The 21320-nt window shown below is 40.0% G+C and overlaps 1 protein-coding gene across 4 annotated transcripts in view; it reads right to left on the reverse strand.

The window, feature by feature from the left end:
• ush2a (Usher syndrome 2A (autosomal recessive, mild)) overlaps window positions 1–21320 on the reverse strand; it is a 236830-nt gene that overhangs the window by 163248 nt on the left and 52262 nt on the right. For all 4 annotated transcript variants that reach the window (XM_067592610.1, XM_067592634.1, XM_067592617.1 and 1 more), the window contains exons 13-25: window positions 15896–16091; window positions 15168–15298; window positions 14811–15018; window positions 11227–11510; window positions 10483–10708; window positions 10124–10261; window positions 8533–8713; window positions 5540–5703; window positions 5197–5355; window positions 4852–5080; window positions 3460–3583; window positions 3106–3253; window positions 551–832 (exon numbers count right to left, since the gene is read on the reverse strand). In XM_067592610.1, coding sequence (XP_067448711.1) covers window positions 551–832; window positions 3106–3253; window positions 3460–3583; window positions 4852–5080; window positions 5197–5355; window positions 5540–5703; window positions 8533–8713; window positions 10124–10261; window positions 10483–10708; window positions 11227–11510; window positions 14811–15018; window positions 15168–15298; window positions 15896–16091 — 2470 coding nt within the window. The remainder of the gene's footprint in view (window positions 1–550; window positions 833–3105; window positions 3254–3459; window positions 3584–4851; window positions 5081–5196; window positions 5356–5539; window positions 5704–8532; window positions 8714–10123; window positions 10262–10482; window positions 10709–11226; window positions 11511–14810; window positions 15019–15167; window positions 15299–15895; window positions 16092–21320) is intronic.

A 21320-nucleotide genomic window follows, 5' to 3' on the forward strand; every position in this document is an offset into this window, starting at 1 on the left:
TCTAACCTAGAGTACCATTTCAATCAATCATTTTCTATTCTGACTGATTCATCTACCTATCTCCGTACCTACTTTGTCACCTACCTACCAACTTTACTACCTACTGTAGGTGAGGCCGTAGCCTCTTGTGAAAATCAAAAAAGGTGGCTTGTGTGCACATCTAACCTCAATTGGGTCCAGGTGCAGGACAAAAAAAAGCAAACAAAGAAAAAAGGTTGAAACGTTGCATCAATACAAACTTTTGGAAGCTTACCAATTTCAGTTTGTAGACAACCTCTTCTTTATCCTTAACTTTGTGTGTAAAAAATCCTATTTACTTATATTTAAATAGAGCCTTTAGGTGTTTAACAACTCTTGAGGGAAAAGTAAAAACAGAATTGTTTATCCATGGGGAAAAACGTCTTTGTTTTTTTACTCACTGTCAGTGAGATCCTAATTAAAATATCAGCACAGCCCCACTACCTGCTACCTACCAAGACTGACTTTTGAATACTAAACTGACTTAAGTTTAACAACAATAATGAGTGGCCGGATGTGTCTCTATACAAACCTCCTTCCATTGTGCGTGCGGTTGTCCACCCTGATGTGACACTCCCTGCCATATTGATGCTCATCACTCTCATCTGATAGGTGGAAAAGGCCTGCAGCCCTGCTACAGTGGTACTGCTCTCAGGGGGCAAGGCCTTGCTCCTATTGGTTAGTGGTGCTTCGGGGGAAACACTTGGATCCAGCCAACCAATGCTGGAGAACACTCTCTTTTCAACAGCAGGACTTGAAAAGTTCAGTGATTCCATTGGTCCACGTAAAAAGACCTTATACCTTGTGATAACGCCTGTACAGAAAGCAAAATAGTTAAAAAAAGAGGTGTGTGCAAGAGATTAATATTGATGCAACAACAAAAGTGCTCCTCAGTAAACAGTTATTTGTGAAATTATATGACGGGAGCAAGCACAGGGAATACAAGAATTGTTAGGGCAACACAGCAACACAGTTTTCTTTTTTACCCTAGCTCAACTCTTTTTATTGAATCAGTGTCCCAGTGCCAGTTCAGCCTGTTTATGATAAAAGAATCAAAGCATCATGTGTGTATTTGAAACTGTAGCCCTGCTTAATATTCATCTCTATTGGCAACAGGATGCTAAAATTGGTACAATTTTTACAATACAGTAATGTTGTTTTGAGGAAAATCAGTACCACAAATAATGAGAAAGCCCTGGCCAGTGTTTGGGTCTGTCGTAGAAAACAGGCTGATAATGACTAAGTCCTGGCTAGTCCTGTTTGGCTCTCTGGTGGAAACCAGGCTTTTGTTCTAATCTCACATGCTCTATTCCACTTGTTAATAGGAAAAAGACAGAGCTGGGTTAGAATGAGGACAGAGCAGAACCACATTATAATAGGAGACTTACAGACCCACTATGGAATAAATGAGTGTCCAAATATTGTTATAAGTATTAAATACAAATAAATCAAAATGGAGCGGCTTAAAGCGGAACCTTTGTTAGGCCCGAGTCCACTCTGTATACCCTCCTCTTTCTTTATTTTCCTTTCCTTTAAATCAATTTCAGTTTTCATTCCTTAAACACTACTTTTAAATCTTTTTTATCCCAGTCACCCCACTTTCTCTTCCTTTTCATGCAAATATAGTGTATATACAGTCATCTACACCCTCCCACAATTGCAACATAAGGATGTTTGAAGCCCAACATTATGGCTGTAACCCGTCTACATTGTTGGTGACTTGTTGGTGTTTGACAATCCTCTCTAATTCTCTAATGAATATCTCAAATGATACCTTATCACTTTTACTGATATATTTGTTACTCAAGGTCTGTACAAGATCAGCAGCAGCATTGAAAATGGTATATCAATTAGTCATGGAGGACATTTTTCTTTTACGTCTCTTCATCATCTTACAACTGCAAAATTTAAAATGGCGTTGATATCATTGCATCTCTTAAGAGCAAAAGAAATAAAAAGACATTTGGCAAGCCAAAAGCATTGTGGAGAAGAAGGAAATTTTGTAAAACTCAAGAAAAGGGTCCTGAAAAGTTGAAGGCTTTTGACAAAAAACAAAAATACAGACACACTACTAAAGAAATTCCACGTTTGCAAATCAGAAAAACTAGGCAATAATGCCATTAATGCACAAACTCTGCTTGTAGGTGCACCCATTTAACCATGTAAATCAAAAACTGGTGTTGGCAGATGCACTGGAACTGAAACTGATTTCTTCCAGAAATATTTAGTTCCTCTGCCTTCACATCAACAATGACCACAGGCATCAAAATACCAGAGGATAATACATCCCCTATGGCGGAGGGGCTTTTTTCCTCTCGCAACTCTGCACCTCTCATTCAACCTTACCAACATGAGTTTTCTCAAATAGTTGAAATGATGTACATTTCTAGTTTAGACTACCTCAGCTGAGTTCAAGAAAAATGACAGGGCTCGTCAAGTCTGGGAACAAAAAAGGCCATAAAGGTCAAGACTGAGATTACAGTTGAGTCCAGCTGTGAGCAAGATGGTGATGGAAAACAATTCTTTAAATAATGAACTGATGACAGAGAAAATGAAGGAAGGAGATGCATTGACACTGGGAGGGGAACAGATTAACAGAGAAAGAAAAAAAAAAGAGAGACAAACAGCGAGAGAAACCCAGGTTACAGGGCTTTGTATGACACTGAGCCTTAGAGCCATTACAAAGCTCTCTGGATTTACCAAAGGCAGTTGTAGTTCTGTGTGTGTGTGTGTGTGTGTGTGAGTGTGTGGTGTGTGAGGGGGTTAGATGATTCTCATACTTCTTAAGTGACACAAGCCTGTAAGAAATGCCACTAAGCAAGTGTTTTATGTTAGTTAAAAAAAATCTAAGTGTGTGTGTGTGTGCATGTTTGTGATTATTACTCATTCTGACAGGGACATTAATAATTTGTATATTTGGTATGTCACACAATTGTAATGTACTTATAATAAAGCATTAAACACTCAAATTCTAAATTGCATGGATATGCAATATGTGTACAATTTGTGTGTGTGCATGTTTTTCAGTTTTCAGTCCTACATGTTACACAAAATGAACAATATGGCTGTGAATGTTTGGTATCCTACCATTTGGCTGACTGGGAGGCTCCCATGAAACATGCAGTGCATGCGGTCCAGTAGCAGTGACCTTAGGTGGGGGTTGGTTTTGTGGAGGAGCAGAGGCTGTCAGAAGAGACAAGGGAAGGGTAGAGGTGCAACCTCCAGAGGAACATGCCTGTAGAGAGGGTGAGGATTTTGTCATTTTCATTTTGTTGGTCCTAAATGCTGGAAAATGTGCACTGATTGAGAAACTCAGGCTAAAGCATGCTTGCTATATTCCTTTAAAGAAATGTATCTTTTTCTTGGTAATAAAAATAATTTCAAGTAATAGCACAAGTACACATGCACTAAAAACACTGGCTGCCTAGTTGTCCCACCTACCTCCAGTACGACAGTGTATTGAGTGAAGGGCTTTAGACCACTTGCCACAGTCTCTGTAGAGAGGCCTGTGTAGTGGATGACAGGCTTTGCTCCGCTAGATGACTCTGTGGAGGATAACACAAACCTGTGGGAGACAAAAAAAACTTTGATAATTCATTTTTTTCATAATTTTTCCAACTCTCACTACCTCTTTAATAGGCCAGTATGGTTTTGTAATGTGGTTCAGTTAAAAACTAGAGAAGTGGTGTCACAGTGGGCAACATCCCTGGTTTGAATTGTCGCCAGCAAATCAGAAGTCTGGCACCAGACTACTGCTGTATGTCATTTCCTCATATCTTTGCTTCTGAACTATTTTCTACCACTTAAAGGCAAAAATACAAACCCATCTTGACTCAAACTCAGCTGGTTTTACGCAAACATACTTTCCATGTTTCTCCTTTTACCTTCTACCTACTTCACTAATCCTTTGCATTCGACGTCTATTCCTTATTTCTATCCATTCTTACTGCCTACCTTAGCATACCATCTATGGACAATCCTAACTCCAGTATCCATATTTTTCCCCTTCATCAAATTTTCTATATTCTAAATTTAAAATTTCTATTATTGTACCCTGAGGGAAACAGCTTTTGAGGCAAATGAGATGTTTTTCCTTCCCTCACCTCCTCATGCCCTTCTCTTTCTTAACTCCACATCCACTTTGCATACTCCACATCCTTTGATTCTTCATAGCTTTCCAGCAAAGTATACATTTTCAAGCCCTTTCCTCCACTATCCACTATTCCTTCCCATGAATTCTTTCTACATCTGCCGTTCTCCCTCTATCCCCTTGTCCTTTCTCCTTTATTTATTATATCAGGGGCTCCTCCTAACTGAAGCTTTTTAAGTCCCTTTCTCCTCAGTGTCGCATCACTGTTAGTAATCTCACTGTATCTTGCTTGAAGGGATTCAAAATTCAGCGTGTTTTGTAATAATTTGTATACCCAAGAAAGGCTTCAATAGGTCACTTATCATGGTTGGCTTCTTTTACTACTTCTACCCCGTGCCCTTAAGCTATAAAGTGTCTAGCATCTAACTATATTCTCATGTCCTTAGTTCAGCCCTTGACCTGCTCCAGTATGCAGGTACATTGTTATTCAGTAAACGACAAACTGCAGAAACTACAAATGACTTTGGTTGATCATTACAATGCTATTGTCAGCTTCAGTTAAAACCACAACACATACTGTAGGCAGAGCAGCTGCAAATCATCTCTCATTTTGAAGACCCACAAATTGGAGTTTGTGACTGGAGTTTGACTTACAGTCCAACTCTGCATCCCTGCTGACTGGGGTCCTGGGCGCTCTGCTTCTAAATCCTCAATAAAATCCCCTCCTTCCCCTCCCTCCTTACCTTTCCACTGGGCCTGTATCATTTCGTGGTGAGCTCCAGTTAAAGCTAGCGCTAGTTGGACCTGGTCGTCCCACAAGGTTTAAATGGAGATGGTCTGCTTCGGGCGGTGCTCCTAAAGTCTGGTATGAGGCAGATGCACTTATTGTCACACCGGCTACATTAGCTGTTATAAGCCAGTAAGAGTAGTTGGTGTAGGGAAACAAACCGGTGTCCTCAAATGATTCATGGCCTTAAAAGAGACAGAGAAGGATGGTGGAAGGAATAACGTGAAAAGAAACAAGGGATGTGGGTTCAATGTGCATTTCAAAAAGTCAGAAATGTTTTGAAAACCTGCGTGGTACTTACTGAAAGGATAGTGACTCTGGATGCTGTGCACTGACTGTCCATCCCTGATGAGTGTGTAGTTGAGTTTGTTGGAGTTTGGAGAGTCAGGCGGATGCCAAGAGAGATTAATGGAGGAATAACTGAGAGCGAAACCTACTGGAGCAGGTTGCTGAGAGGGCGCTGGACAGACAGAGACAAAAAAGGTTAAAATAGAAAGAGATAAACAGTGATTCAGAAATGGATCAACACTGACAACAAAAAGTCACAACGACTCCTAAGATCAGACTGCACAGAATTAATTACATTTTACATCAGCACATCGTTATACTGAATTTTGATGATGGTGTTAGTGTATAAACCAGACCTTTACTGCAGCCATAGTGGTTCTCAGCGTGCAAATGACTTGCTCCTTCTTGACATACATCACATTTGTCTCCAGTTACTAGCAGCTTACACACACACGCTCCTGAGTCTGGATTACATGAACCATTGACACTGCCGACTGGGTCACATTCACAAGGCTGGCATCTGGTCAAGCAAAGAAATAATAAATCCACAGTTTTAATTCATAGCTACAACCTAGCTGGTTGAAAATAACATCGAAACACATAAAAACATTACAAGAATCATGTTAGAGACATTTTTACACAAACTCTACTGCCAACTTACATATAAAAACATTCTTAAGCTTTTTTATGTGAACTATGGTGTTTCTCCAAGGTTCTTAGTGTTTTAATAAGCTAATCACAACACAGATGTCACTGAAATGTGCTTTTGCTTCTGTAGTTGGACAGTGCACATAGTTAGAGTAAAATATAGTAAATGCTATCTACCAACCAAGACTAATGGTAATTCCTGAGCTGCTGCATTGAGATGATCAATCAAATAAATAATGCTAAAATATATAACAGTAACAGCACCTGTATTGTACTAAATAAGCAATCACAGTGACATTCAGAGAAAGCAAAAGCTTTGCTTCTGTCAGGATGTCAGGCTTCTGTTAAAAAGACTGAAAGACTGGATATGTACTGTATGTGTGTCTGAAAGGTGTTGGGTCTTCACCTTAACACTGTGAGAGAGACCCTCACCACCGTCTATCCCACCCACCATCCTCTAGCTGTGAAACTAGTTTCACATAAACTGTATTCCCCCTCAGAGTTGTCAAAGTGTGTGTGTGTGTGTGTGCGTGCGCCTGTGTGCATGTGACTGACAGTGTATGTGTCTGGGTCACCAGTGTGGTGTTACCCTCACTGGGGTTGGGCAGTGGGTGATCATCCGGCCAGCCACCTCACACCTTTACACACACACACATACACGCAGTCACACGCACGCATAAACACACATACATTACATGTGCACCACAATCTGTTTGTTGGAAGATGTTTGGCTCACACTCACCTACACACCCTACAGTGTCAGAGACAGTGAAACTGTCTAAACCCTATTACTGTCACACACACACACACACGCACACACACGCTTACACATACTTTACACACATGCTCTGTCTCTCCTTCTCACACACAGCTACACTTTCTTTATTGCTGTGTGAAAAGCCACAGCCTCATAACGAGCCACAAATTTGTCCTGTCAACTGGTGCTCACACACACACACACACACACACTCAAAAACACATGCGTACAAATACACACGAAAGCCATAGTGACTCGACCTTCACTCCACTCCCAAGGAGAAAGAAAACACCAACATCACACCCATTCTCTCTTTTTTCATCAGCCTCAAACTACAGTTTGTGTGTGAAAGAGGGAGAGGGAGAATTTTGTGAGTATTTATTGAGGTATAACATGCTAATATAGATGACAAGTATCAAGCAACAGTAATTTTAGGTGATGCAGGGTGTGTGGCCAAATTAACAAAAAAGTGTCATATTGTTTCATGTAATAATTTAGAAATTGTTTTCAAAGATGTTTAGGTCCCACTAACACAAACTGCATGTTAATCTTAAGGTTTTAAAGTATTAGAATATTACACATGTAATCTTTTACAGTAAAATTATGTGTATGTGTGTACTTGAATATGTGTATATGCCAATATTTAATCCCTCCAGACAGAATTACTATCATATTTCCCTGTGAAGTAGGAAACAGCAGTCAGCATTTTTCTGGTTTTCCACAGAGACACATAGAGACACTGGACCACATCTACAGCCAACTGCTCACATTGTGTGTGAGTGAGTGTGTGTGTGTGAATTAATTTGTGTAAAACCTATTGATTGAAGGAGGAGGATAAATTACTTGATGATATTTAGATGAAGAAATCCTTATTATGGAGCGACTCTGGGCACACGAAAAGGATTCAGCAGTAATAACCTTAGACTTTATTTGTCATTCTTCCACACAAAGAGAGAAAATGGGAGATTAAAAGGAGAAGAAAGGAAAAGGTACAAACTCATCACACTGGTATAAATGATTACTGTCTATGCCTCATACCATGTACACCGTTTTTTCTTTCTTTTTTACTCTTATTATATACTCATGTGAGGACATTTCCCATCCCCTATTTTTTTGCTAATTACACTATTCCATTCCCAATGCATCACTTTCTTACTCTCGTTGCAAGCTACAAAAAGGGGGGATTAATTCCCCAAAGGCACATTGCTTTGTCAAGGTACAAAACTTAAAAAGCCTTTATTATATTAGTTACATGATAAAAACAACATGAACACATATCGATGCACATCGATCTTCCTCAGGGTTTATTATTAAACTATCACTCTGTTGCTCTCCCTCCCTCCATCGTTCCATCTCTCTCTACTGTGAAGAGATCTCAGCCACAGCCGGATCTCATCCTTAATGTTTTAACGCTGGAGAACACAGCAATCAGGCAAGGTCAGTTAACACACACACACACACACACACACACACTGTGGACCACTAGTCAGTTTGTGGACCATCTATCTGCTATGACACACTGTTGAGAGGGATGTGTGTGTGTGTGCACAGGTATTGCATAGGAAGAAACAACGTACAGTTAGATTTGTGTGTGTGTGTTTTAAGTTGTGTGTGTGTGTGTGTGTGTGTGTGTGTGTGTGTGTGTGTGTGTGTGTGTGTAAGATAGCCTGCAGGTAGAGACATGAGTGGTAAAGGTCAAAGCAGCTCTTAACTCATGTAAGTCATATGTCTGCCTATCTATCTGTAAACTGTCTTCACAGAGACCCCACCTGCTGATGTGTGTGCTTCCATGTGCAGCTGCATGTGTGTATGTACAGGTGGTGCAATTAATGGAAAAAAAAAAGTTTTACAGGATGTACGACCAGCAGATATGGATTTTATCTGTTCGTGTGTGTGTGTGTGTGTGTGAGTGAGTGTGTGTGAGACTGAGTTTACGGGAGTTACCTGCCCAGGCCGGGGTTGAATCCGAAGAACATCTCACGACACTGGTCACAGCGTCTCCCTCCCACCGAGGGATGGGCACACGCACACTGTCCACTCTGGCTCTCACAACCACGCTGTGATGCTCCCATGGGATGGCAGTCACACTCCACACACATACTCTGATCTGTAGAAAGGTAGAAGCCTGGAAAGAGACAAACATAAGAAAAGGAAAATTATGAATCCGACTGTCTAGCATTTTATTTTATTTTTTTAATCTGCTTCATGTGCATTTTTTATTTCTTAGTTTCTTCCTTCTTTGATTCGTTCTTTTCCTTCTTTGCTATTGCCTTCCTACTCTACATCTCTAAAATGTTGAATCCATGATGAATTCTGAGATCATTATATGTGTCTGCATACAAAATTATTCAATGATGTCTATATGGTTGACTATTTGTACCAGTGTTTTCTATACAATACTTCTCTAGTGAAAATAATTATATCTTATGTAATAGGCTCAAAAGTACCAGCTATGCATTGCACAAAACTGTGAACAAGCCATCATACATAGTCTATATCCTGAATAGTGTCAAATATGTTTTTTGACAAATGTCAACATCTGATTATATAGTGTTATAGTGTTCTACACAGAAATCCTTATTCAGTAAATAGTGAATGAGTGATTTTGAACACAATCTGGTATAATTTTGAAGCAACCATTTAATCTGCCTCCTAATATGCCATTTATTTGTAATATAATTTAAAACAAAGCCAATAAGTGTGTGTGAGGTTACATTAAGCACTCCATGCTCCAAATTTGATTAATTTTTCGCAACTAATAAACAAATGAGATATTCTATTTAGCCACCTGGAAAGAAATGTCTGAATAACATGTATACAGTGTCATGAATTGGCAGTAGAGGAAATTAAGATGGTCAATGTCAGAGATTGAAGGAATGGACTTAGATATAGATAAAGAAAAACAATAATGAAACCATGTTGGAAACATTGTTTATGTATGTTACCACATAAACATTCTGAATATTAGCTTTATTTGATTTTGGAGGTATTTGTGAGATAATAAATCTTACCTTGTGTGTTCTGTTTCTGTCTAACATCCTGCCATCAATACATCCATTCATACTGTGTTTACAGTAAATCTTACTATATTGTTGGTCCTTCTCCATTACTGACACAATACAACATCTGTTACCGCTTGTCCCATAAGACTAAACACAAATACACACGCACACAATTCATGAGCTAATGTACACAAAAGAATCAAAGTGAGATGAGTGAGAAGATGCAATATTCCCCCTCTATGGTGATGTTGTTAAGACCTGGCACCAACAGGACAATCACTGAGTGGAGATCTGGCACAAGGCACAAGCCAATCCAGACACACACACACACACACACACACACACACATACACCAAGAACAAATACAAAAATGTTGGAGTATCATCCATTGTTCTTCATCATTTTCTTCAAAATCTTTTTTTATTTCTGGTAATAACTTTTGGGCAGTTACCTAACCACTTTATTTATTTATCCAATCACTCTTTAAATTTCTTTTTGATCCATATGTCATCCATTATTCATAACACACTCACCGGGTCGACAGCTACTGCAGTCCTTTCCATAGCGTGTTGGTATACAAACGCACTGCCCTGTAGAGCTGTCACAGACTGACCCTGCCACTGTTCCTCTGGGGTCACAGACACATGGTACGCAGCCCTGGGACAACCCCTCTGATAGGACACAAAACAACATCAGAAGAGACTTTTTCTCCCAAACGGTCACTGCTTACACAACAACACAGTAGTTTCACAAAACAGAAACAAAATATGTCTTTAGAAAATTAATCTTGCATGAACGATATATACAGTATCTAATCTGTTAGTGAAAAACTCATCTTAACTACTGGAACTAAATTTGGATGTATTTTGTCTTCAGCTCTGTGTTTTCTTACTGTGGATGTCTGAACTCCTGTTATAGTAGTTGTGGGCACAGTTGGTACACTGCGCTCCCTCCACCCCATCTCTGCATGGGCACTGTCCGGTCCACATATCACATACACCCTCTGGCACAGTGCCACTGATGTCACACACACATGGCAGACAGCCCAGGGAGTTTCGATGCTCTAGGGTGTGGTAACCATGACGACAAGTGTCACAGTGATGGCCTTCCACATGTTCCTAAAAAAGAAAGAAGGAGATATGATGGGAGTGTCGCAAAGAGTGAGGGACAGCGGACAAAAGATTGGTAGGTGTGAAGAAAGATGATTCTGTGTGTTGGATGAACAGTGGATGAAGTGTTATGCTAACATTGTAGTAACTCCAACTACCAAAGTGTTACACTGATGTTTAACAATGATTGCCTGAGGTCAATGGTGACGAACTGGTCAGTCAATTAACTGAGTCCGTGCCAAAAAAAAAAGTTCAAGAGCTTTTGTATATTGATTTTAAGTTTCTGTGTTGTTTGAAAAATGAAAAATATACATGAGTCATCCTTCCCTTAATCCCCTATTTTATATCTTGTCAGAATGTAACTGCAATTCACTGGCTAGTGGCCACCAGTGACATTGCAATCTGGTGTGAAGAGGTTGTCTTTGCTTTGGCCAATCTGAGATGGGGTTTTCTGATTGTTGAACATGGCCATTATGGAAAGTCACAATGTTTGACATAATAACAAAAACTCATGAAGTTGAACTTGCCTTACACACACACTGTCCTGTGTGAGGATCACAGTCTGTCCCAGGTACTGTCCCCTCTTGTGAGCAGTTGCAGGGAGTACAGGATCCCTCCAGTCTTAAACCATACAAACCACTGCCACATGAGTCACAGCGCTGCCCCCCAACCCCGGGCTTACACTCACACTGCCCCCCCTCAGGCTCACAGTACGGGCTGAGGGAACCCAAGGGGTCACAGTCACATGGGATGCAGCCGTCTGGGTGGGACAGGTTCCAATAACCAAACTCACAGCGGTCACAAGAAACACCTGGAAAGAAAGAATGAGAGAGAGGGAAAGAACGTTAAAAACCTGTTCAGAGAAATGAAACAGAGAATTTAAAAAGTAATATGATGCTTGCTTGTTGACAAAATAGTGTTTAGCCTCTCTCTGTTTCTAATTATGTGTGTGTGTGTGTGTGTGTGTGTGTGTGTGTGCGCGTGCGTGCATATGTGTGAGTGAGTGAGAGAGAGTGAGAGAAATGGTGGGTGAGTGTATAAAACTGCCATCATTAGGGCCAGGCCCTCTATATATGATGGATCACTCACCTAAGGCCAAACACTTAATTTCACTGAGCGAGAAAATAAATAAATTAAGCAACTACAAGAAAAGAATGGAGGGAAAGAAAAAGAGGAGATGGAAGGATGGAAAGATGGATAGGGGAACATAAAAATAATACTAAATTACCATCTGGTGTAAAAACGAGAAAAGGTGAGTTCCTTTTCGTCACTTCTGGAGAAAACCTTGCACTTCCCAGGGCTTAGCTTTTAATGAGCACATAAAGAAAATCTTTTTTTTTTCTGGTTGTAGCCAAAATATTTGATGTTTCATTCAAACAGGTTTCACAAGATTTAGTCTCAGAACATTAAAAAAAACTTCAGAATGCAAAAATGCAGCTTCTTGTAAGTTAAATGTGAACATTTAAGGCCTTCCATAATTAAATATTCAAAATTTCTCCATAATTTCAATGACAAAAAGTAACAAGGCAGTAAAGTTTGTGAAATGAACCAATTAACAATTTCAGTTATTGTTCTTTTTTCATTTATGCATTAATTTATCTATTTTAAATATAGATTAAAATTAGTTTGCTTATGTTCAGGATTTTATTCTGATACATAATTTCTTAGATTGTTTTGATATTGTTAATAGTTATTGAATAGTAACAAACATCAAAATGGATCATACTGTAGCAGGTTTTATGGCAGCAGTGCTAGGCTACAAGGCTAGTTAAACTATGATATGCAGTGTGAGCGAGCAGGGCTTATTTGAATATGCCATACGTATTCCATGACAGGCAATCTGTCCCTAAATGGATGCCTGGGGGCAACGCGGTCACCACAGCCGTTTATGAGGGAGCCCGTGTTCATATGTGGGTGGGTGGGTATCAATGTGTGTGTGTGTGCACATACATTCATGAGAGCACACCTGTACATCCGTGTTAGTGCTTAGAGCGTGTGTGTGTCCGCGAATGTGTGTGCGTGTCTGTCCTACTCGGTGTGTGCCAGACACTTGGCATTTCCCCTGGTCTTCCCACTTAAATGATTTTATAGATATGAGTATTTCTCTCCATAGATCATATTTCATAGTAGTGCAGGGGCAGTGAAGATTTGTGTCTACGTGTATGTGCGTGTATGTGCGTGTATGTGCGCGCCGAGGTATGTGTGCACATCTGAGTGTGTTGGTCGTAAATATGCAGACTGACAGACTGATGCTTACACCCTAACAATACTGTGATATATTGTACTCTGTGTGAATTTTTTTTCAATAAAACTATACAATTTATAAAAAATCCCACATCCATTATAATAAACATTGATGGAAAAGTATATATATTTTTAACATTTTAGACACTGAGCTGAACAAGTTGGCATTAATGAATCCCTTTTTTTGCAAAAAGCACAATAACAGTAGGCTAAGTGTTTTTGAAGTCAAAAGATTAGAGAAGAAACGAAGAGAGGAAGAAAAGAGAAAAGTAAGAAGACAATAAATAAGTGAGCAAATTAGAGAATTTCAATGTCTTAGAATATAGAGCAGAAAGGAGGTAATTTTGTCTTGGGGTGTGCGTGTGCACATGCGTGCGCGTGTGTGTGTGTGTGTGTGTGTTTTTCGGGACATGGCCCAGCCCTTTTATCAGTAGCCAGCTGGTTAACAGGCTCATGCATCACCATTTCAAACACTATTATGTACACACTGCACTCTGGCACCTTGTTATGAGTGTGCGTGTGTGTCTGCATGTGTGTCTGTGTGCACACATTTCAATTCCGTCCTTCTGAAGCGTGCCTGCCATTGCTCTACTCAAAGTATCAGCTTGGCGGTAATAAATTGCCATAATCAAATCTCATTTCTGAAAAATACCTGTGGGAGCAAGCAAACAAACAAGGACAGAAAAAAACGAAAGTGGGTCTTGTAAGAAGGAGTGTGAAAAATACAAGGGGCTGCAGCAGTTTGTTTTAATCAACTTGGCATTGAATTAGAGAATTAAATACCAGCTTAGTCCTTGATGGCATGCATGCACACACACATGCACACACACACACAGACATGTTTATGCACACATGCAAAGAAACTCTTACATACAATAGATACAGCTAGGCAAAGACAAAAGTGCATGAACACATGGTCACATCCAGACGCTCTCCCTTTTACATATACATAAACAGACACTCTTACACACATTAACAAGTTCGCATACACATGCCCGCACTCACACACACAACCGAGGGCCCTTGATAGTAAGGCTTAGCAATAACCATGATACGTTGAGTTGAGGAGCGTTGGCCGGTTTTGCATTTCATACGAGCGTGCTCTTCAAAGACACACAGGGGAGAGAGTGAAACCATTTATCACAAAGAGAAGCACAACGGCTGGAAGCACCGCCAGCAGAAAAGCCTGTTTATTTTGGCTGGCAAAACACTTTGGGATATGAATGTGTGTGTGTTTATGAGTGTGTGTATATACACATTCCTGTTTTGGTGTGTGCACACAGTATATACACTTTTGCTTGTTTGTGCACCCCAATGAGCAGCTGAGTCTATGTATTAATTAAGACGCCATTACTGGACAATTAAACAGAGTAACTAGTTCTAATGAAAAGCTCAAGTTATCACAAAGTACTGGGGGACATTTAGTAAGAGAAGATATTTTACAGACAAGACGTTTCGCATCTAAGAGGTATGCTGCGGTGGTAAAATACAAAAGTCTGAACAGATTACAGATATTTCTTTAAAAGTACCCCCTTTAAAAAATCCTTTTATCTTTTCCTTATCTTAATTGAACCCTCACCCATAATGAGGACACCGGGCTTGTTTGGGTGGGATTCTGGGAAGATTGCATGAACCTTTATATGTGTTAAGGCCTCCTGGTAAAGTTCTGTGCCAGCAGGTGGAAAGAAGAAGAAGCAACCACATAACTCCTCTGACACACGTTTGAAAAGTGCAGTGCAAAATACTACAGCACCGATAACTTACCATCAAATATGTAATCACAATCAAAAACAAGATAAGAATATCAAAGGTGACCACTTTAAAAACCTCCAAGGTTTTCTCCAAGGTCTGTCAGTGCTCTGCGTACCTGTGACATGGGGTTTACACCGGCACTGTCCTGTGTCCTGATGGCAGCTTGGAACTCCTACTATTGAGCTGTTGATGACACCAATGTCACTGCAGTTGCAGCGGATGCAGCCCTTTGGGTTGGAGGCTTGAAGACCATACCACCCAGGTAAACAGTCTGAACAAAGACGACCGGTTACAGCAGCTTTACACTTACACTGACCTGCTACCTGGAGGTGAGAAACACGGAGGGAGATGAAAGGGAGAGAAAGGAGAAAGGAAGGAAGGAAGAAAACAGGTTGGTGAGGAAAAGTGAGGGCAGCGGGGGGAGTGTGGTTTCACTGTTCATCAACGATTTGTTATATGTGTTGGTGTGTACCTGGGCACACTCGATGCTGCCGTTGACCGTTCCAGCAGTGTGGCAGTTACAGGGCTGACACACATAAACTGAAGTGGGATCAGAGTCCTCCAGCCTGAAAAACCCACTTATACACAGCTCACAGTTTTTACCTGTTAGAGAGAGAGAGATGCGGGGTGAGACAGAGAGCATAAAAAGTCCAGGGAATCAGTAGAAACCACTGAGCAATGAAGAGAGATGTTCATGATATAAAAGTTCAGGTTTTACTCTTATTTGTCCCGGTGGGAAAGTGTTTTTGCTGGAAATAAAAACATGACTGTCAGCCACAATATGCCAATACGTAAGCAGCATGAGACAAGACATAATCACCCTCACAATTACAACTACCACCACCAGCTCTTCTAATCAATTACATAATGGACAACAACCGATGGCCCTCTTACTCCATTTGCCACCATTGAGAAGGTCTAAAATAATAAGATTAGAGGACTCCTTAAACCAGTTTTACATTATGTAATATTGACTTGTGTAAAACTGTCTATTTTTACCTATATTTTCCTCACACATTTGTAACCTCTTTGCACAGCTGACCAAACAAACTTGAAACAATGCAGGCATTTTTTTTCATTATTTATCAATGTAATTCTTATAAAATATGAAAGGATAGTTAAATTATCCAGTTCTTTCTCTGTTGACTGAATGTTGCCTCTTAATTTGAGCGATTCTTGTTAAAATAGCTAACACCGTACCCGTGGTGTTGTGCATGCAGTTGTCACACACGCCTCCTCCTCCTCGATAGTGCTCGTCTGGTTGGTCGTCAGCTCGAACGTCGTAATGACAGGAGTGGGCGTGGCCATGACACTGGCAAGGTCGGCAGCTCATAGGCTGGAGCTGGTTACCTTGCCTGAATGGTTTGTCATTGTAGAGCGGCATACAATGCTGGCACTGTAGAAAACAGTTACATACAGTATATAAATACAGACGTACAGACATTTATCTAATCATACTGCAATCTAACATACTGTATGGATACATTGGCATAATTGTTATTAGAATTCAACACAACTACTTAGCAGCTGGCAGAAAACTTACTGTCTGAGCATTTCGGGTTACTGTAGTGTCAATTTTTTTCTGAAAGAATCTGATCTAGTTATAAAATGAATGAATGCAATCATGGATGCGAGTTTACATAGATGCAGACCTGGACACACACGTGAGGACCCACACACAGACACACACACACATACACATACACACAGCAAGTTGAAACAATAATCAAAAGCACTTTCCCCACAGAGAATACAACATAATATTGAAATGAATCACACCCTTGTGTTGTAAAATCAAAAACATCCCTTGACAAAAGATTAGGATTAATATAAACTAAAATAAAATGGTTTGTGTTAAGCAATGGCATGAAAAATTGTCACATCAACTGTGCATTTACTCAAAATGACTGCGTGCATGTGTATGCATAGAAAAACGGTCCCATGACATATAAAAATGCTTGCTTTTATATAACAAAGACAAAGAATGAGACAGACACAGTGAAACGCAGAGAAACAGAATGAGAGAGATGAGGAAACAGAAAATCAGTGGCCCATGTAAATCAAAATCTAAAGAGAGAGAAGAATAATACACATAACTGAATAGAAAACACAGAGGTATTCTCTACTATATAATAGGGAGGCAGTACATTTACACACAAATATGCACACACACACACGCACACACACACACACACACACACACACACACAGCATAGGGAAATCAGATCGCTAATGAGGAGTGACTTGCAACAGCCAGCGCTCTCACACAGGCCCACTTTCATGTCAAAATAAACATACCAAGGTGTGTGTAGGGGAGGAAGAAGGGGGAAAAAAACGAAATAAAAAATGCATTTTTCTGTAGCAAAGAGCAGCAGAGGCGAGAAGCAGCAAGTACAAGCCCTTTGATTTTGTTCAGCAGTCAGTACAAATTATGGTGGACAAGGGGGGCATCAAATGGCGGGATTAAAAATGTATTAAAAAACACAGGAGTTCCTCCCATGTGTGACACATGCAGACCTGCACTGGGCCTATTATGTATGACACACAGAGGAGGGGGAAGGGAGGGGGAGAGTGTAGATGGAAATGGGGGTTGGAGGGAGCTCTTATTCTGTATACTAGTGAGGGAGAGGAGGAAGGGAAAAATGCAGGAAACTGGTGTGAACAGAAATGAGAAAAAGAAAAGACCTTTGTGTTTTACAGACTAAAACAGGAGGGACAAAAGACCATCCACAAGTGTGTAAGCAAGATATGTGGGACAGAATGGAAGCGGGAGAAGAAAGAGAGATCATAAAATCCATGTTAGTATGTGGAGAAGACAAAAGGCCCCGTGTGTATCTACAACACAACACAGGGCCCGGGACCCATACACACACACTCTAAACAAAATGCAACATGTATATCCTTGATGTTTAACAAATGTGTTGAATTCAATTCCTTTCTCATAAAACATTTGCAAAGCTGTTTTTAAAAAAAATATTTCAATGCAAAGCTAACATCTATGTTTGCCAGCTTGCAGTCTTCTTCCTCACTGCCTTTGTGGGCACATGTGGGCACATTGCTACACTTCTTTGCAAATGAAACCAGCAGCAGGAATGAGTACAGCGTCGCCCATACGTGCACGATACAAGTATAACAGTGACCAACTCATAAAAACACTGCTCCATAGTACCACTAGTGGTCAATAACTCCACAGAGTGCTTTTAAGGTCTCGTATTGGTCTTGGTCTTTTAGCAGATCATTAGACATTTGGACAGTAAATCACACAATTATACAGTCCTAACATAATTTTGTTCAGTGCATCACTGTATTTTTACTTATTCAACTTATCCAACATCATTCATGTGTACACCACAATAGAATCTTAATATATTTTAAGTAATTGTAATTTATTTCTCATTTTTCTGGTGTTAAAACTTGGTAACATTCTTCTAATTTGACATCACCTCTCAGTTTTGCTGCTGGACTGACCATATATGATCAAATAATAAAGGAATATATTGAAATATTGTGGACTGTCTACTCATTTACAAAGAAGACTTAAGAAGATAAACAAACTTCTTATCCACAGAATGAACAAAAAATTAAGTCTGGTTTTTTTGTGTGTGTGTGTCTGTGTGTGTGTGTGCGTGTGTGAACATAGTCCATAGCGTTGTTCCCTGTTGAGTGATTATTAACAGGACCTAATGAAGCAGCAGGATATTCTCCAGAGACACACACATGCACACACAAACACATGAGACAGAAAAAAAACAACAGAAAGCCTGTAAAGACCTACACACACATACACACAGGAGAGTGTGTCTTGGGACATGTAATTCCACAGGAGTGCTGGGCTGTTTGCATGTTCCTGTTTGTTCTGTCTGTCTGTCATGCTGTTTGACCTCAAGTCTATCTGTTGTCATACCTACAGTAACTACTGTACCTGCCTCTTTTTTGTCCGTGATGCTTTTCCCCCTCTGCCCATCTGTCTGTCTTTCTGTTCGCCTGCCTGTCTATCGGCGACTCTGTGCCCAAAAACGTTTCACATATCAAAGGTACTTTTCCTTCTGCACTTTGAACAGAAAGCTCTTGCTATATCCCACTCTTCGTCTCATCCGCTGGGGATGAGTTCAAGAGGAAGATGTAGTGAGTTTTCCCTTCTCCTCTCCCATATCTCCCTCCCTTTTTATGCCTCTTTCTTCCCCTCAAACTCACTGCCTCCTCCATCTTCCCACCCTTCCTTCCTTCTTCTATCTCCTCTCTTTCTGAAAAACAAATCACTCTGTATATCTCACCCGGTTTCCCACCTCTCCCCTTCCTCGCTCACTTCCCCCTGTCTCTACCGTCCCCCAACTGCTTGTTCTCATAGCCATGGTGAGTATGTGAGCAGGAAATATTACCATACTAAATGAAAGGGAGAGGATTTTTTTTCTTTCTTCTCTTTTCTTTTCATTCAACATTGCGTTACCTTCCCTCTCTCCCAGCCTGCTAATTAGTCGAGGGACTGGTGTTTGGGAGTTAAAAGAAGAGTGCACATGTTCATTCTCTTATTCATACAAAAGGTTTTGATGGCGCTCCATCATCTGTACACAGTAACAGCAGCAAAAAAAGGACAGCACCTACTTAAGATTGAGTTTACACGGTTTTAATTCTATTGCTTTTATCTTTATATTCATTAGAAAACCGATTTATTAAGTTTGTTCCACTGATACCACGACATTTCTGTCAGTGCTTCATCAATAGCAGGACTCTGAACTCTTCATTTGTTACGACTTTCATTGCAAAACACAGTCTTCTCATGACGAATTGTGATGCAACAGAATGAAGCGAGTGAGATGCTACAGACAGATTTTTTTTTTAAATTTCTAGATATTCTAGTCTTTTTCTAAAAAAAAAAAAGATAATAGAGTCATTAAAGTCATCTTTCAGTAGATGAAAACATCATATAGTTCAACACACATCACATAAAATGACAGTTATTAATTTGAATTATGTATACATTTTACCTACAGTAGTTTACCAAATATTTCTTTGCATGTCTGGTTTAATGCAAAAAAAAAAAAAAAAAAAAAAAAAGACTACAGTTAAGCCAACATGTGAGTTAGTGTGTGTGTGCTGTGGTGGACTGTGATGCAGAGGAAAGAATAACATCTTATTTTCAATCTGAATGTTTTGACAAAACCTGCTGAGTGAGGACTCCTACTCTAATGGATATGTGGACATTCAGATGGCCTGACACAACCATCTGTGTGTGTGTGTGTATGTGTGTTTATATGTGTGTGTGTGTGTGTTAATCTGCTGGGGCAACTCATCCTATCCTAAATGCCATGACCAATTTCACGCTCTCACTGGAAAGGTCGTGCCACTGGTGTGTGTGTGTGCGTAAGTATGTTTGTGTGTACACGCTTGTGTTGTGCGTATCTGAAGTTAACCCAGTTAACCCCTGCCTAGGTGAAAATCTGCTGCTGAGGCAGACTTTGGCCACAGAGATCTCAGACAACCCTAGTTAATGTCACTAGCCATCAATATCTATCACACACACACAGATGTGAACACATACAGAAAAATACGCACAAAATTCGTACAAACTACCTTAGATACGGTAGGTCAATACTTCTGCATAATGCTGCTTCATCAAACCTAAATCACGTTCTAAATTTAAATTGTGGATCTAAAAACTGTCACTGTTGGAAAGACTTCCAAATATCTTCTTACTACTAGTACTCCACCGATGAAATACATAAACACACATGCATAATTTGTTCACTGATGTCACGTTCACATTCAAATCAGCCTGAAGATACACAAGAAAAAGGTAATGACTAGTATTAACCGAGAAGATACATTTTCACTTTTGTAACACTAATATCAGACAACATTAAAGTACCCAAAATACTATTCTGATCCATCAAAGTACAAAGACACTGTACAACAGAAAATAAGAGTGTGGGATGTGATGTACAATAGAATATATGATATAGCTTTCAGACATGACTGAATCCATCAGTTGTGGAGAGACGTACAGAGACAGAGTGACAGAATGAGAGATCAAGTCTGACACAGAGTGCACATAAGAAAGAATCAAAAGACAGAGTGAGAAAGTGGGAGTGTGTGTGCGTTTGTGAGCATGTGTTTAAGTGTGTGTGCGTGTGTGAGAGAGAGAGAGAGTTTAAGTGTGTGTCTTCCAAAGCCCCCGTTGATCATCTTGACACATGTCTGAGCATTTCTGTCACTTTAATGTCACTGTGGAAATTCTGCAGATTAGTACAACATCCGTCATGGTGCTAGGCCGATCCAAGTCAACAGAACGCATGCAATATTAAACGCTAATATTCCCCACAGCCTTTTATTACAGAGACAGAAGAAAGGTCCTGAATATTCACTCAGAGAGATGACATGGTCAGGTTTGGGAGAAAATGTGCACTCAGACAGGCGCGCGCACACTTATACGCGTGCCCACACCAAAGTGGAGAGACCATCACGTACAGAATGCTCACACAAAGAGGAATCTGCACAGACACATACTATATACACTAATGTCTTTCACAGAAGAGTTCCTGTAGAGAGGAATTTACATAAAACATGCACACAACCACATAGAAATATATCCATATTGCTTATTTCCATGACATCTTTCTAAGACATA

Source organism: Thunnus thynnus, chromosome 1, assembly GCF_963924715.1.
Source record: "Thunnus thynnus chromosome 1, fThuThy2.1, whole genome shotgun sequence".
Taxonomy (NCBI): domain Eukaryota; kingdom Metazoa; phylum Chordata; class Actinopteri; order Scombriformes; family Scombridae; genus Thunnus; species Thunnus thynnus.